We start from the raw sequence: 17441 nt of genomic DNA on the forward strand, positions 1-17441 counted from the left end.
ATCCTTTATATGATCTTCCTAATACTCTTTAAAAAAAAATTTTTTTTTTCTTTTAAGAAGTTGGTTCCTTTCCTTGGGAAGAGGTGGTGACTGGCTACCAGAACATTTAGTTTCTATAATGAATTTTTCCCACTGTGGAGCCAAACCTCAAAACAAACTCAGTCAGTCTTCCTTTAGCTGTGTGAGTAACAGCTTTCGCTGGGAATGGACATCGAAATGTGCTCACTATACTCATCTTCATGCTCACCCTCTCTAGATGGATCATTTTCTTAACTAGAAATGATTAGTCTTCCGATACGTTGTTGTTGTTCAGTCGCTAAGTCATGTCATACTCTCTGCACCTCATGGACTGCAGCACGCCAGGCTCCTCTGTCCTCCACTTCAGAGTATACATTAGCTTTTTATATAAAAAACAAACTGTGAGATGAATGTTTGATGGGGAAATTTTTTAATATTTATTCTTGTTTACTTATTTGGCTGCACTGGGTCTTAGTTGCAGCATACAGGATCTTCTCATTTTGGCCTATGGGATCTAATTCCCTGACCAGGGATCGAATCTGGGCCCCTGCCACTGGGAGTGTGGAGTCTTGGGCACTGGACCACCAGGGAAGTCCCTACACTCACTTTTTAGCTAAAACACATTGGAAAGTGGTTGATTTGCCCAAGTGCTGAATGGGTTAACCATTATCTTCCTTGTTAAGTGACACCAAGAGCTCACAAAGGGAAAGGGGTTCTGCCGAAGGGAGCAGTGGCAATACCAGTGTAAAGTTGGGGGTTCCCCCACCCCTGCCTTTGGTTGGCTGACAGCCCACCCCAGGCCACAGAGCCCATCCTGAGATCTCTCTGCAGGGCCAATTTTGAAATAGTCATCTAGGCTGAAGCCTAGTCCTTAGTTTGTCTAACTGCCCCTCACAAGGAAAATAAGGTCTTGATATTCACTGTTCTCCGGGTCTTCAAAAGTCAATAAGCTCATCCTCTGGGACATTCTGACGGCTGAAGGGATTTATTTGTAAGTTATCCACGTCCGCTTTGTCACAGACTCTCTCCTGACTTACGTCTGGGCCAGGAAGCAGGCTCAGCTGTGGCTGTTTATCATGTGCTTTAAAAAACATTTTTCTTTTCAGCTTTACAGAGGTATAAGTGACAAAACGGTAAGTTGTTTCGTCATACAGCGTGCTGATTTAACATCTGCTTCTCATTCCGTTTGTCTCCTTCTAGGCAAGCTCTTTTTGGAGACCATGTGAAGAAACCCCAGAGCCTGGAGGACACGGACTTGAGCCGCCTCTACACAGCCACATCTCTGATGCAGATTGACGACAATGTGATGAGGTGTGCCCATGGCCCCGGGTGGGGTGCCAGGCGAGAGGTGGCGGGCCAGCACTGCCCGGCGCCGGGGGTTTCCTCTGCACACTTTGGTGTTAAGGTGTTTTTTTTTTTTTTAATGCCCACTGTTTAAAAACTGAAGATTTCAGGACTTCACTGATGGTCCAGGGTTAATATTCTGGCTTCCACTACAGGGGGCCCCTTGGGTTTGATTCCTGTTCAGGGAACTAAGATCTCACATGCCATGCAGCATGGCCGAAAAAAAAAAAAAAAACCCTGAAGATTTCACAGAGAAATCCAAATTTCTAATGTCTCTTAAAAAATAGGAGGATGCTCTGAGCACTCATTCTGCATTCCTGCCTTGCCCAGCTGAGCGTAAACAGGAGAGCTAGGGTGTGTGCACCCTAGTTGTCCGTAGCCCTCAACTCTGGGATGGAGATCAGATGTCACATAAACGGCATGTGGCAATGGAGTAAAAGGAGATGGAAATATTTCCTGTACCTGTACCTGCCCATGTCTCTATCCAAAGCAGAAAAACCAGAAGTAAACCAAGAGAGCTGGGTGTTGCAAGAAAAATGGACAGAGCCTCTTCCTTTAGGGGCATGAAGACACTTCTCTCTGAGTGTAAAACCAAACCTCACCCACTTCGCTCAGGGACCCTTTCCCTGCCCCACCCTCTCCAGGCACCTGAGGTCACCCCTTTGACAGTGTCTTCTTTCCCGGCACCAGTGGTTTCTGATTGAGGGAGGTTAGCCTCAACTGGAAAGGTAAAGCTGATCTCTGACCTCATCATTCTCTTTTAAAAACATCATCCTTTTTGTTTAATGGTCATTTGATGCCTTCAGATGTGGCCTAAAGTTCATCCAAATTAGATATTAACCTGAGGGTATGGGTTCTGTACTTACCTTCCTTATGAGGTTTAGTAGCCTTCTTACACCAAGTAACTTTGAAATATGCCCATGAATATGCCCAGTTACTCAGAGGAAATGGAGGTTGCTGGTATGTTCAACAGACAAGAATGAATTATACCCACGCTCACTTACCATGGCGTGCGCAGCTATGCTGGGGCTTCCGCTGTGGCCCAGACAGTAAAGAACATGCCTGCAATGCAGGAGACCGGGGTTTAATCCCTCAGTTGGTAAGATCTCCTGGAGAAGAGAATGGCTACCCACTTCAGTATTCTTGCCTAGAGAAGCCTATGGACAGAGGAGCCTAGCAGGCTACAGTCTTTGGGGCCGCAAAGAAGTTGGACACGTCTAAGGAACTAACACTTTCACTTTTCAGACACTATACTAATGAGGGAAAAAAATATTACATAAATTTCATTCATCTTCTAAATTTAAGTCCAAAAGAGAGTGTTTAGGGAGAAGCTGCTCTCTTTAGCTCCGTTTTACAGAGGAGAGGGCTTCCCTTGTGGCTCAGCTGGTAAAGAAGCAATGCAGGAGACCTGGGTTCGATCCCTGGGTTGGGAAGAGCCACTGGAGAAGGGAAAGGCTACCCACTCCAGTATTCTGGCCTGGAGAATTCCATGGGCTATACAGTCCATGAGGTCGAAGAGAGTCAGACATGACTAAGCAACTTTCACTTACAGAGAAGCTCAGAGAGGTTAAGCCCTTTGTGTAAGGTCACATAGTAAGTGACAGAACCAGAACTTGAACCTAGATGCCATAGCTGGGTGTTCTTAACCCCTAACTCTGGTACCTGTGTGTATCCTACTGATATGATGTGTTAGTGTGGGAACCGGCACAGTAACATATCAACTCAGCATTCCAGGCTTATTCCAAGTGTTGTTTTGTCTTTTTCTTGTATGTGTGTGTGTGTTCCAGGAAGTTTCACGGCTACAACTCCCTGAAGGAATATTACGAGGAGGAAAGCTGCATGAGATACCTGCACAGGGTGAGTGGCCGCAACTCACAGAGCAGCATCTCAGAATTCGCATCACTCCAGCCAGCTCCGCCCACTGTATAACAACCCTCCCTCCTCCGCTTCCCTGGTGGAAGCTCAGCTGGCATCTGGCTCCATCCGCTCTAGTTGTTGACTTGAGTTTATTATCGAACAAAGCCCTGCCCCTCTGTGGCCTCTGAGTAGTAACCCCAGAGCGGTCCCTTAGCCCAGGCTGCTCCCCAGTCTGTGTGAAAGCCCTTATAGTCACTGCCACATACATTTTTTTCCATATGTCCTCCTTTGATAGTGTCATCCAGCCTGGTTCCTACTGTGGTTCCTCATAGGAAGCCCATGTAGATTTCTTACAATCCTAGACTCTTTTGGGTCATTGTGTCTTTCATTAGTGTGGTGCCCAGGACTGAACTCAAAATTCCTGCCCTGATCTGGCAAGCACAGAGCAAAACAGATGTCTTTCTGTATCCAAATGGTAGAGAAGCATGTCTTGGTCAAAGTGGATTGGTTTATATTAACGGAGTTGTCAGCAGCAACGATGAACTTTGTATTAAATCAAGCTTGTGGCCGATCATAACCACTATGCTTTTTTAACCTGAATCACCACCAAACCAGTGTCTCCCTTTCTGTCTTTGATCAACTGCTCTTTTTACTCAAACACAGGACTTCCCATCTATGCCTGTCAATGTCCACCTGTTAGTCTGGTCCACCACTCCCCCAGCTAAAGCAGCCCATTGTGAACGGCAGCTCTGCCATCGTGTCATGTCAGCCACCCCGCATACTTTAGCATCATCATCTAGGCTTTTCACGTCTTCATTTAAGCCATTACGGAAACAAGGAACTGTCCAGAGCCAATGTCAGGGGCCTCCAGGTGAGGCAGCCAGTCGTTACAGTTCGTGAGCATGGCTGTTCAGTAATATCTGAGCACCCCCATCAGCACCATCTCCGCTAAGAAGAAAAAGGACACTACTGGGTGTTTTGCTAAAGTGGATGTTGAACGCACAGCTGCCAAGAGCCTCCCAAGATCTACCAGCCTGCTCCTGTTTTCCTACCTTAGATTCTTCTAGAAAGGCTCCTTTGTCTGCAATGAAGCAGACTCCTTTCTTTCTCCCCACAGCATAAATTGGATGACCATGTACATAACTCTGTAAAGTCGTTTTTCTGAAAGATATGGCTAACCTGAGACACTGTGAAGAGGATCAGAAATATGTTACCTGCCGGCGAGTACTGTAGAGTCTTGAGCCTTGCTCCATCAGAGCATGTGGGTCACCTAGGACACCGCGCACGGCTCCTGTGCGTGCCTGCCAGGGCTGCAGTCCAGCGGCCACTGCCAGGGAGCACCAGGCATCCTTAGTCCATCCTTCAGCAGATCCTCTTCCCTTTGCCTCAGAAACATGTCCAGCAGTATATTTCAGCCTTGGATCAGCGGGATCTAAAAAAAGAGAATTGATCATTTTAATCCTGCTCTTATTTCCTTGTTTCAGATTTACGTACCTCTCATGCTGGTGAATGCAGCCGATGACCCCTTAGTGCACGAAAGTCTTCTAGCCATTCCAAAATCTCTTTCAGGTAAGTGTTTCTTCCCGCCGCGCTCTCAACCACTCAGCAAACTACCACAGTACATCACCTTCACCATGCTGACATCTCCTGGATACCAGAGCATCTTATGGCAGTATTTTTATTTAGTCTAGCCTGATAGGCCTGGGGCTGTGGTAGAGCCTGTGTTGAGCCTTTCATGTTCTGTTCTAGTGCAAGAGACAAGATCTTCATTTATAACCACAACCCAGAGTTTGGGGGAGTCTCCTGGTATCCTATGAAATTATTGCCTCAGGGATGTGACTCCATTAGGTCTGAGAGTTTGACTTAAAGAGATATTTAGACTTAAAACTTTGACCTGAAAAGGAAAAAAAAAAAGTCAGTTCTGCTGCCTCTTGTGACAGACAGCCTCCCTGTCCACTTTGAGGATAAAAATATAAGCCATTGAAAAAGTAGAGAAGGTCACTCATTCAGGCTGGCACGACCTCATGTCTTGCTAGGTAGGAGCGACAGAAAGAACTAGAAAGAGGGAAGCAGAGGAAATACTTGGGTCACAAACCACAGTAACTGTGCACTGTCATTCAGATCCCTCGGACCAGACCTCCCTGCCCCATCCTCTGTGATTGTTTCCTCTTACAAACATCAGTGTTAACCAGAGGGAAAGGGGTACATCTGACTCTCTCATGACCCCCAGTTAGAGAGTAGATAATGCAGCGGACAAAGGACCAATGTCCGGACAGAGCTCTGTTCTCCACTCAGAGCGAATGCATGTGTCGCAGGCATGTTATGTGATAGAAGCTGTTGCCTGTCGACCGCCTGTCAAACCACAGGCTCCCTGCACAAAAACAGCCATGTTGGCAGCAGCAGGACACAGGCTTCCTTCTGCACATCTAAAGTAACACTCACAGCGCTCGCGCTGTCATACAGAAACTGATGAAACAGCAGCCAAAAGGGAAGAATAAAGGGATCAGACAAGAAAAGAGCCCTGCAGAGCCAGAAATGCAGGTGCCAGGAAGCGCCTCAGAGGCCTGGAGCAGCCAGCAAGGGGCCCCTTGTCACTCGTCCCCCTGGGAAGACAGATGCTCTTTGTGGTACCTGAATGCCCCCGGCTGCCCGTTTTTGCACGTCTTCAGTAATGGCTTTACTAGCCCATGTGGGACTAGCTTAAACACAGACTCATAAAGTCAAGCTCCAGGTTTATAATTCTCGGATGACCATTTATCACGTGAGGTTGAGAGCCTGGGCAGCTTTTAACACAACTTGTAGCTTTATGTTTTAGTCTTGCAAGATAAAGTTCTGTAGTGGAAAATCATTGGCTCCATTGAATTCATCTGGTTCTTCGGTCAATAAGAGTGTGTTAGGAATCTGTCCTCAAAGTCTGGGCCCTACCAGTAGCATCAGCATCACCTGGAAGCTTGTGAGAACCACAGAGTCTCAGCTCCTTAAATCCAGGCCTGTTAAAGCCAAACCTGCATTTTAAGTCAACTGCCTGGGTGATTTGGGGTGGCCAAAAAGTTTGTTCAGATTTTTAAGATGGTGCAGAAAAATCCGAATGAAATTTTTTGGCCACCCCAATACTTGGCTGTACGGTTGAGTCACCTGGGAGTTTTAGCAACACCAGTGCCTGGGTCCTCCCTCTTTCACCTACCAACCCCCAGTTCCATCCCACCCCTGCCCTCACATCAGAATCTCACTGGTCTGAGTGCAACCTAGGGACCTTTATTAAAAAAAAAAAAAAATTTAGGTGATTCTAATAGGCAGCCAAGTTTGAGAACCACTTAGAGTTCTAAGGATGTCCTAGATGGCAACCCACTCCAGTATTCTTGCCTGGAGAATCCCATGGACAGAGGAGCCTGCTGGGCTATGGTCCATGGGGTCACTGAGAGTCGGACACGACTGAGCAACTAAACCTAAGCCAGTACCCGTTCTACCGCAAAGCTAAGCTGCTGTTCCCAAACCTGCTTGATCTCACCATCTTGCCTGCCCCCACCAAGTGGAGGGGATGGAGATGCCCACTTAGAGGGGGACACCTGCGCCCGTGGGGCAAGCCTGGGCCACCCTGACCAGCTCACCCTCCCACCTCCAGCCCCGGAGCCGGTCAGAGGGCAGTGACTCATTCAGCCGCCTTTCTCCTGCAGAGAAACGGGAGAACGTCATGTTTGTGCTGCCCCTGCACGGGGGCCACCTGGGCTTCTTTGAGGGCTCTGTGCTGTTCCCTGAGCCCCTGACATGGATGGATAAGCTGGTGGTGGAGTACGCCAATGCCATTTGCCAGTGGGAACGCAACAAGTCACAATGCTCCGACACGGAGCTGGTGGAGGCCGACCTGGAGTGAGGCACCCCCCGGACTCTGGCGTGCTCCAGCCGCCCTCCTCTGGAACTCTCATCCCTCACCGGCTGTTTTCAGGTCTCCCATCTCCCTCAGCGACCTGGATCTGACCTCACACCATCAACGGGGACCACCCGCCAGGCACACACGCAACCTGAAGTGGGTGGCCGTCCCTGGGAGCTCCAGGCTATTTTTGTGCTTAGTTACTGGTTTTGTCCATTGCATTTGTTAGCCATGGTGACAAGCGACAGGGTTCTCACCCTGCTGTCCGGTGTCAGCATCGGATTGCTTTCAAGCCAGTTACATCTAGTTTCCCTATTAAAAAGCGTGTCTGAACAGCAGTTTTGCTTTGCCAATCAAATTTTCCCCAAGAGCAGGGAAGGATGGATGTTCCGCTGTGGCAGTTGTCTGTGTCCTGGACTTAGACCCTAAATAGAGCCAATGCTGTAGCTACAGTTCTGCTTGGGGGCAGGCCCCCTGCCAAGAGTGTGGTCTCTTACATGGCAAAATTCCGTTGAGTCAGAGGCCAAGTTTCTCCCTTACGCACTCCTAACGATGAGAGTTACCTGAGGCGCTTATTACAAATTCAGCCTCCCACGTCCCTCCCCTTGGAGGTGTTTCTGTGGGGCTGGGAAGGGGCCTGGGATTTTAATTTTTGACAAGTGCCCCAGGTGATCCTTATCACCAGGCAAATCCAAGAAACCCAGTGGTGCAGAACCTCTAAATTAGAAACGTCTTGGTAGCTCATGGTGTCTCGTAGCTCCCCGGAGCCTCTGAAGCAGTGCACCTGCCCTGATGTGATAGCCATGAGCAGTTTCAGCGAGGGCCTGGGCTGGTGGTGGAGACTTCAGGCCTGCCTCTGCCTCTCACTGGCTATATGACCGTGCACAAGTCCCTTTGAACTTTTCTTTCTTTACCTGTAAAATGCAGGAGCGGCTGGACCAGGCAGGTTGCCGAGATCACTACCAGTTCTAAAGTTCAATGACAAACTCAGTTTACTGATGTTTGAGAGAACTCCTCTCCAAGGGAGCCCAGGAGCTATTCTAAGCATGTCAATATCATCATTTGCCTTTTCTTTTTCTTTTTCCTGTCCCTCATTTCATATAAAGTGGTTTGGTTTTGTTTTTTAAAGTACTCATTTTATTTTCTTTTAACCCAGTTCTCTCCAACTCTGGCTTTTGATACCAAACAGTTCAAAGGTTGGATCTGAGTTTGGAGAAATCACTTTTCAACTGAAGAGGGTGTGATTTTGGAAACCGGATTTTTAATTGAATAACTTATGTCTGTAGCCTATTGGGTAGGTCTTTCCAGAGTGTGTCTTCTCAAATGAAAAGTGTTTCAAGTACTCCTTTCCTTCAATCCTGCAGTACTTGAATAGCTAAAAACCCTGCACTTTGAAATAATCAGCAGTTGCTATCTGAAACTGAACAGAATTATGAGTGAAATAACCTAGATACTTTAAAAAAAAAAATTATTTCCCCCCCTGCTTCCTCTACTTTGCTCTAGGACAGACAGGAATATTAATAGTGGATTTGTGTGTGGATATTTAAGGGGTAAAGGGAGCCATATGAGGGCCTGGGTGTGGACCCTCTTGGTCACAGGTGGTTGTAGTTTGGGCATCGGTCCTAGTCACGTGACAGTCGTGTGTTGTTTTCTGACCATCACCAGGTGATCCTAAACGGCAACATCAAAGACCGCTGTTATCTGAAGAGACTGAGGCTTCTCTGGTCTTGACTTGGCTTCAGTTTCTGTCTCACACACACACAGATTCATCGTCATGACTTTCCCCCCAGGTTGTTATTTTTCAAGTGCACGTCTCGTTCATGTGCTTTCAGCACAGATCGGCACTTTATCTTCTGCCCCTCGATTTGGAAGCTCGTCTCTTCCCCCTCTATTACTTTTCCCTCCAACCCTCAACCGCAGCTGTAATCTAGAAAATTCACAGTCATGTTTCCCGCTCCTACCTTCCTGACTCAAGACTTTTTGTGAAATCAGATAAACGAAGCAATAACCTAACGGGGCTGAACCACCATCCCAGGAAGCAAGAGTCTCCTTTTCGTTTGCCTTAGGACACACCCCTCAATCTGTTCCAACTATATAGCAGCCAGGTACCAGCTCCATTCAGGAGGAGAAAACAGTCCAGTTGTCACACACTTGGCAGAGACAGGAACAGGAGTCCCTGGAGCCTGGTGTGCCCGGCAGTTCTGTTGACCCACGCAGGAGAGGCAGGGCTCAGAGCATTCCCTTTGTTGCTGGACAACCGGATTTTACCCCACACGACCGTGGGGGGCCATGCACAGCTGAAGTCTTTTTAGCGTGTGACTCTGAATGGCACTTTTTAGCTCACATGAAATCAACTGAGGCCTTTTGTTCGAGCTTCAGGCTCTCATGCATGGAAATGAGAGTGTAACTGTGGCCATCTTACAGGAAAATTCTTGTTTGTTCCTGAATGGGAGCACAGAGGCATTCAAGCCTGATAAACAAGGGAGGAGGAGCACTTTATATGTCGGTCGGCTTTTTCCTCCCTCCCGCTTGCCTGGCTTTTCTGTTCATTTCTGATGATAATGTGGCAGCTCTTCTTGCTCCTGAGGTCCTCTTGGGGCTAACACAAGGCTGAATTTTCAGAGTGTTTGAATATTATATTTTAAAATCAGTTTAAGGACATAAATTGCAATGGCCTAGACAATTCTGTTGCTGGAAGAGCATGTTAAAAAACCAAGCAGGCTTCTAGCAACATTTTTCCAAGTTTTTCTCCCTGCCTGTGTAAACAGTTTTGAAGACAACAGTGAGTAACTGATCCCAGTCAAGTTAGGATTGTGCATGTTCAGTCACTCAGTCCTGTCTGACTCTTTGCGACCCCATGGACTGTAGCCCGCCAGGCCCCTCTGTCCATGGGATTTCACAGGCAAGAATACTGAAGTGGGTTGCCATTTCCTCCTCCACGGGATCTTTCTGACCCAGGATCAAAACCCCGTCTTTTGTGTCTCTTGCATTGGCAGGTGAAGTGTCTACACTGAGCCACCTGGGAAGCCCAAGTTAGGATTATCTGACTTGAAAAATGGTCTCAGGTCTTCCTGATGCACTTATATCAGTAGCGAGTTTAACAGTCTTAAAGAAAACCTCCTACCTTCTCTGATGTGAGTCTGTACCAATGATTCCAGGGCAGAATGAAGACAGAAAGTTATTTGTTGTCACTGTATTCCTTGAACCTCCGGCGAGCATTTCCCACATGCCTTAGGATGAGAATATACTTGCCAGAGGAGCATCCTTTCCTGACTTGGTATTAATGTAACCAGGGTCCTGACACTTGGATTCTTCTCCTGTCTCTAATTCACACTGGTCTGTGGACAATCTCTTCCCCTCTCTAAGCCTCGGTTACCTCACCTTAGACCATCTCTAAGTCCACTTCATCTGTTTACACGTCCTTTGCCAGAACATTCCCAACTGGCCTTCTACAGCCCTTGTAAGTGGACACAGATAAGTCAAGGCTTCGGGCCTATCTTGAGGGGACTTGGAGAGAGAGAATGAGCTACTGCATTCAGCCTTTGCTGGTGAAGAACCTTGATTTTGCCCAAAGCCCCGTGTCCCCAGCTGGCTTCTCTTCAGAGCCTCCATTGTCCTCCCAGTAGCCTTTCTGTCCCGAGGGCAGTCTTATGACAGGGACAGGTGCCGACCGTTGGAACAAAGCGAATATCCCCGTCATTCTGTGAGACTTGGGCAAGCATCGAGCATTCCCAGGGTAGGAATCCTTCCTGCTCAGACTTCCATTCTCAAACTGCAGCCTTCATTAGAGCTGAGATTTCTGGATAGTTGAGTTCGTCTGCCTGGCATCTGAATGAGAGCTCTCTTTGTCACTGTGTGGCTCATGATCCATTTTGCCAGCGCCCGGGAAACAATACATGTGTTCTTGTTTGTGTTTGCCAGGCTAGCAGATGTCTGAGCTCTGAAGGGCTTTTCTTTTCCCATGGCACTGATTCTGACTTAGCGCTGAAGATCACTGAAACATCCCCTTGAGTTCAAAGGACTCTGGTCTTTGTCCTCTGAGGTAGGACAGGACAGTTATCATATTAAGCATTTTGCTGCAGCGTCTGCTCACAATATCAGCTGGAATCATTTTTCTTTGCCCAGAAAGCCTTAATTTGCCTCTAGAATATCCCCTGGTAGGACAATGCTATTTGGCTGCAGAATTGAAATTCTCCTGCTATATAAGTCTGCATCAAAGCCACAGCAAACCAGAGAATGTTACATTAGGCACCTCCCACACCTTGACAATCAAGAGCAGTCTGGACCTGGCCACACACCTGGTCTCTGATGTCTTTCTTCCTTTTTGGCCTCACTCTGTAGTTAGTTGGATGCTTCCAAAAGCCATGAAAAGTGGCAGAAGCCTGCGTGTGGCATTTAGTGGCCAAGCAATTGAGGGAAAGGTGTTCTCCCCATGTTATCAAAGCAGAGGAAATTGTCCGCCACCCCACCCCGCCCCCGCAACTTCCCTGGTGGTCCGTGTCAAGACTCCGCACTCCCAGTGCAAGGGGCAAGGTTCAGTTCCTGGTCAGAGAGCTAAGATCCTGCATACTGCAAGCATGGCCAAAAAAATACAGAAGAAAATAGCCACCACCAACCCCCTTCATATACTAAGATAGCTTTTGCCAAATTGTATTTGAAGGGGAGCAGGCAGTGAGAACTGGAATGCTGTCCAAAACTAAAGCTGCTTCCTCTTGTGTGTTCTCTGCTGCTGCTGCCTCGGCCGCTGTACCCCAAGCACCCCCTGCCGCGCAAGTGGCCCTCAGAGGCAGGCTGCAGAGCCCGGCTCAGCGGTGGTTCTCAGACCCCAGGACAGCGGACAGCTGCCCCTTTTGAAGGAGCCAGCCCCTCCTTCCCAACACATCATGTTTTCTGAACCATGTTTTTCCCAGCATGTATGTGGATAAAACATTCATCTATCTCTAATGAGTAAGCTGAAGTTAATTTTGAACCGCTGGATTGTCTTTGTAACTCAACTCCTGTCAATTAGTAACGAAGCCTATAACCTGCCTTCCCTCCCTCCTGGTGTCCCTATTAGCCAAGACATCCATTGCCGCAAGTTAGGGACCGACCACCTATATAGCACCTGCAGAAATGCCCTTCATTGCCGTGGGGCATTCTCCTTCCAGGCCACCCACGTGCCGCGGCCAACAGTCCCCTAGCACGACGGCTGTGCCCCAGTCCCAGTGCCAGTCACCTCCTCCCCAGCCTGTTTGTGGGGGGTGGACCAAGTTCCTGGGCAGGCATGGGAGTTAGGTTTCCTTTGGTTTTTGTTTGGGGCCTCTTTAGTCTTCCTAAAGCACAAGTCCTTGTAGACTCCTGTCCCCTCTTCTCCACACCGGTCTCAGACGATCTGGGTCTTGCCCACCGCCTCAGGAAGACCTTCACTGTACCTGAGCTTCTGATTTCTGCCACTGCAGCTGCCTTAGTGACACCAGGGGCTGGGGGGGGTGTGGGGGTGGGGGAGCCAGTTTGCATCTCCCCCCTTTCCTGGTTAGACTCCCATGAACCACTTTCTTTCTGTTGGCAAGATGTGCTTCCAGGTTGATTTTTGAGAACCATCACTTACACATTCCTAAATTTCTGTTTTGTTTGATTTTGGTTTCTTGGTTTGTTTTGTTGTTGTTGTTGTTAATTTTCTGAAACTTCAAATGCTGCCCTGAAAATAATGTATTTTTGAGTTCGTGTTCTGAAGGCCTCTGTGCTGCTGGATTTGGGGGTGGGGGTGGGGGCAGGATGTAGGATCCTCCAGCACTGAGGTGTTTAAGATTTGCAACTAGCAATGCAATTTTTTCTAAATATGAGGATATTTACCTTTATTAAGAAATTATACTAAACAGTGGTGTCCTTGATCATTTTATGTTCTCATAAATTACTTTTGGTTCTGTTTTGATTCTGTGTGGTGGTAAACAAAGATCATTACAAACAAAAGCTGTAATTTTGTTATCTTTGATTCAGTGGAATTTCTTTACTTAAAAAAATAAATAAATAAAAGACTAAAAATGTGACCTGGCTGTGCAGTCATTTGTAGTGGAGATTTTCTATCTGTGAATAAAAGGATTCTTCTTGGGCTTGCCTAGTGGTTCAATGGGCTAAGACTCAACGCTACCAATGCAGGGGGCCCAGGTTCAGTCCCTGGTCAGGGAACTAGCTCCCACACACTGCAACTAGAAGACCCTGCATGCTGCAACGAAGACCTGGCACAGCCTAATTAATTAATTAAAATAAATTTAAAAAAATAATAAATAAAAGGATTCTTCCCATGTCTTCACCAAAGCACGAGCCTGAAAGAAGTGGGCAAAATACCAAATTCTCATCACAGTTGACTTTAACCCGGGCTTGCAAATACCAAAGAAATGACCAGCCCACAGGTGTCTTTACAAGCCCATCTTCTCTGGGAAGACAGCCAAGGCCTGGGAAGAGTGAGATAATCAGCATTTTAAACACTTGCTCTATAAAGTGAACCATGTAGACAGAATGTAGGAAGAGATGTCAAAGTGATAGTTGTCACACATGATTCACAAGCTTTTCTAATAGTGTTCTTTGAAAAGACCAGGTGAACATGACCTAAATTAAGATGATATTGGGTTGGTTGAGTAACAGTGGTGTTTTCTTCTTTATATCTGTCTGAGTCAAAGCTAAGGGTTTCCCAGGGCCAAGTACTGGCCCAGCCAGGAGAGTTGTGGTGGTCCATGCTCCCCCACCCCAAGGACCTTGCACTTAATCTTCTTCCTTCCTTGGTCTTGCAAAACCTTTGACAAACTAAGTAGGGAGAGGAGAGTTGCTTTTGGGGGACATACATCAGCAAGATCCAAGAATGCTCACAAACAGAGGATCCCGGCGGGCTACAGCCCATGCAACCCATGGGGTTGCAAAGAGTTGGACTCAACTGAGCAAGTCATCAAGCTTCCCAGGAGAATCAATCAGCAAGGAGGTTGCAAACCCCTGCCTTGGAAGCTCTGATTGGTTATGTGCATTCCCCTAAGGATCTTATTAAAATGCAGACTGTGATCCAACAGATGTGGGGTGGGGGGAACTAAGATTCTGCATCACTGGCAAGCTCCCAAGTGGAACAGACATCCCCTCCTGGGACCGCACTTTGAGCAGGAAGGCTCCCGGGTATCCTGTGAGCTTCCCCTCCCTGTACTGCTAAGGAACCTCAACACCAGAGCCACACCCACAATGGAAAGTATTATAAAAGGTGGTCCAATTCACACTGAAGGTGACTCCTCAGCTTTCCCAGGTTAACTTAAGAGCCAGGCATCCCTCTTCCAGGAAGACTTTGCCAGGACACCCGGCAGCATTAGCCTCCTGCAGCATCCCTTAGGTAAACTTGAGACTCTAAGAAGTGGCTGGTCTCGCTCAGAGATTCTTTGAAGCTGATGGCCCATTTCATTACTGAGACCTCCACCCTCACCTTAACAAATACTTCCATCTGCAAAAAGGCCTTTCCCCAAAAGGCCACATGATGCATCACTGTGAGCTCCCGACTTTGCTGTTTTGCTGTGTTCAGCCACGTCCAACTCTTTGCGACCCCATGGACTGTAGCCCGCCAGGCTCTTCTGTCCATGGGATTCTCCAGGCAAGAATACTGGGGTGGGTTGCCATTTCCTCCTCCACAGGATCTTCCTGACCCAGGGATGGAGCCCGTAGTTTCCTGCGACTCCTGCATTGGCAGGCAGATTCTTTACCTACCGAGCCACCTGGGAAGCCCTCCCAACTTTTGCTTGGCTCAGATTACTTTCATGTGCAGAATCCCTGCCTCATCCCAGATGTCTCGGAAGGAAGGTGTTCTGAGCAGCAAATGGTTGTCATGAAAGTCAGGTTTTGTTATCCCCTTTCCCATATTTGGTGGCTTTCAAGAGTATTTTATTGTCCCTCTAATTTTCTCATGAATGAGGGGGGTGGTAGTCACTTGTAGGAATCCAGCAGCTCAGATTTTGGGAAACTGAGCACATCAGATTTTAACATTAACACTCATGGTCTTCAGGCACCTGCTCCCAAAGGCAGCACCACCTTCCTGGCAAGGTCTGGCTCAGCCTGCCCCTGCCCAGGACTGCCATGGACATCCATGGACATGGAGGAGCAGTATCAGGGCACGGCCAGCAGGGGGCGGCGGCAGCCCACAGTCAGAACCGACTTCCTCAGAAAACCCCAGGGGCTTTTTTGTCAAACCATTCTTAAGCTAAGTCTCTAGCCCTGCTGACTTTAGCAGGGACTCCAGCATCCCATTTGGATTTGAGTAAGAACCAAATGTATGGATGTGAGAACCAAATGTCATGTATGGAGAGTTGCATCATAAAGCTGAGCACTGAAGAATTGATGCTTTTGAACTGTGGTGTGGAGAAGACTCTTGAGACTCCCTTGGACTGCAAGGAGATCTAACCAGTCAATCCTAAAGGAAATCAGTCCTGAATATTCATTGGAAAGGTGATGCTGAAGCTGAAACTCCAATACTTTGGCCACATGATGTGAGGAACTGACTCATTTGAAAAGACCCTGATGCTGGGAAAGACTGAAAGCAGGAGGAGAAGGGGACGACAAAGGATGAGGTGGTTGGATGGCATCACCAACTCGATGGACATGAGTTTGAACAAGCTCTGGGAGTTGGTGATGGACAGGGAAGGCTAGCGTGCTGCAGTCCATGGGATCACAAAGAGTCGGACACGGCTGAGCGACTGAACTGAACTAAACTGAAGAACCAAAGCTGCCCCCAAGAACCTCTGCCTGCAGTGTTTCCATATCCTGATCTCCTTTGTAAATTAGAGTGCCCACAATTAGGGTGGGGCGAGGAGGGCTTCTGGCAATAAGGGACCAGGGGAAAGAAGGGAGTCATCCAAGAGGAATCAGCCAGGGTTTTCCTCAAATCTGGGACACAAGTCTTCTGCAAAACAATTATAAGTTTAGCTTGAAAGCTTTAACTAAGCTCATTCCTTTAATCTTTTCAGCTCAGCCTCATCCTCTCCCCGCCTCTACCAACCCCTGTACTATCGACTCACCAGTGCCCTCTATCTTGGCAAATACAAGCCCCATTCTCCTATCACTTGCCCCCCACAGTATGCTTCTGTCCTCACCCTGGACACAGCCTTCTTAGCTCCAGATATTCTAGATCTCTTGGGGATGAAGCTGCAGAGCCCTCTTCAATCATCAGGGCAGCTCCACTCTTTTCAGGCTTAATACTAGAGTTCCATGTAAAGTTTGATTTGGAAAGGCTTCAAAGGTTTTAAAGGATTTGAAGAAAGGTTTGGGAGAAATCCTCACTGGTCGTGTATGCTTGCTCAGTCACTTCAGTCATATCTGACTCTTTGCAGTCCCAGGGACTGTATCCCGCCAAGCCTCCTCTGTCCATGGGATTCTCCAGGCAAGAAAACTAGAGTGGGTTGCCATGCCCTCCTCCAGGGGATCCTCCCAACCCAGGGATCAAATCTAGGTCTCCTGCATTGCAGGTAGATTCTTTACCACTGAGCCACCAGGGAACCCTCTTCACTGGTCAGCCACCCATAATAACTTCCTGAGATTCTTCCTCCAGCTCTGAGGTTATATGTATATCATTTAAGAAAATAGAGATTGTTGACTGTGAAAGTGATAAAGGAGAAAGTTACTCGGGTGATGAGTATACACTACAAACCCCAGAAATGAAAGAAAAGATACAAGGACTGAATGCATATATATACACAGCCACATATAGGGGTACATGTACACAGCCACACTGGGAAACAAGAAAGAGAATTCAGCGGCTCCAGAGGAATTTCCAAAGGCATGAAAGCAGAGGGCACTGGATTGAACCCACAGGTGACGGTCCTGCACCAAACGGTGTGTACAACACCAGGGTGATTCGTGCTCAGAAGGAGCAGGAGCAAGGCAGTCTTGGGATGAGCACTGAGGCACCTCAGTGAGAACAGCCAGGCCAGTCGATCCTCACCCGTCACCACAAGCTGGATAACAGGAACAAGGGTCTGTCTGAGTGGGAAGGTCAGTGCAGGACCTTGGGAGAAGAATCAGTCAGTGCCTCTGAGCCCCATGCCCAGAAGAAGCCAGACTTTCCCCAGGAGGGTGCAACATGCCCAGCACACATTCAGAAATCACCAGATGCTTTGAGGAAAGCCAGCTCCACAGAAAGAAAAGCATTTATGCTTGTCTAAATATGCAAAGCTTGAAAGTAGAAGCTCACTGCTGTAGGGTGAGACTGCAGACAAAGAAGAGCTTTCACCATATAACTTGAGGACTGGGAGAGTGCTCAGAGAAGACACTATCTGTAAATCTAAGCAAAACCATCCGTGGAGGCAAGGGGTCTGGAACAGACAGCTTTGGTGGAGGGACTCCACAGACAGAAGGA

At 47.8% G+C, this 17441-nt stretch overlaps 1 protein-coding gene across 1 annotated transcript in view; it reads left to right on the plus strand.

The window, feature by feature from the left end:
• The window catches only part of ABHD2 (abhydrolase domain containing 2, acylglycerol lipase), a 110325-nt gene extending 97212 nt beyond the window's left edge, over nucleotides 1-13113 (plus strand). Inside the window, exons 8-11 of the mRNA XM_069560285.1 lie at nucleotides 1219-1329; nucleotides 3150-3219; nucleotides 4704-4788; nucleotides 6894-13113. Coding sequence (XP_069416386.1) covers nucleotides 1219-1329; nucleotides 3150-3219; nucleotides 4704-4788; nucleotides 6894-7090 — 463 coding nt within the window. The 3' untranslated portion in view covers nucleotides 7091-13113. The remainder of the gene's footprint in view (nucleotides 1-1218; nucleotides 1330-3149; nucleotides 3220-4703; nucleotides 4789-6893) is intronic.
• The last annotated feature ends 4328 nt before the right edge of the window (nucleotides 13114-17441 follow it).

The sequence above is a fragment of the Ovis canadensis genome, chromosome 18, assembly GCF_042477335.2.
Source record: "Ovis canadensis isolate MfBH-ARS-UI-01 breed Bighorn chromosome 18, ARS-UI_OviCan_v2, whole genome shotgun sequence".
NCBI lineage: Eukaryota > Metazoa > Chordata > Mammalia > Artiodactyla > Bovidae > Ovis > Ovis canadensis.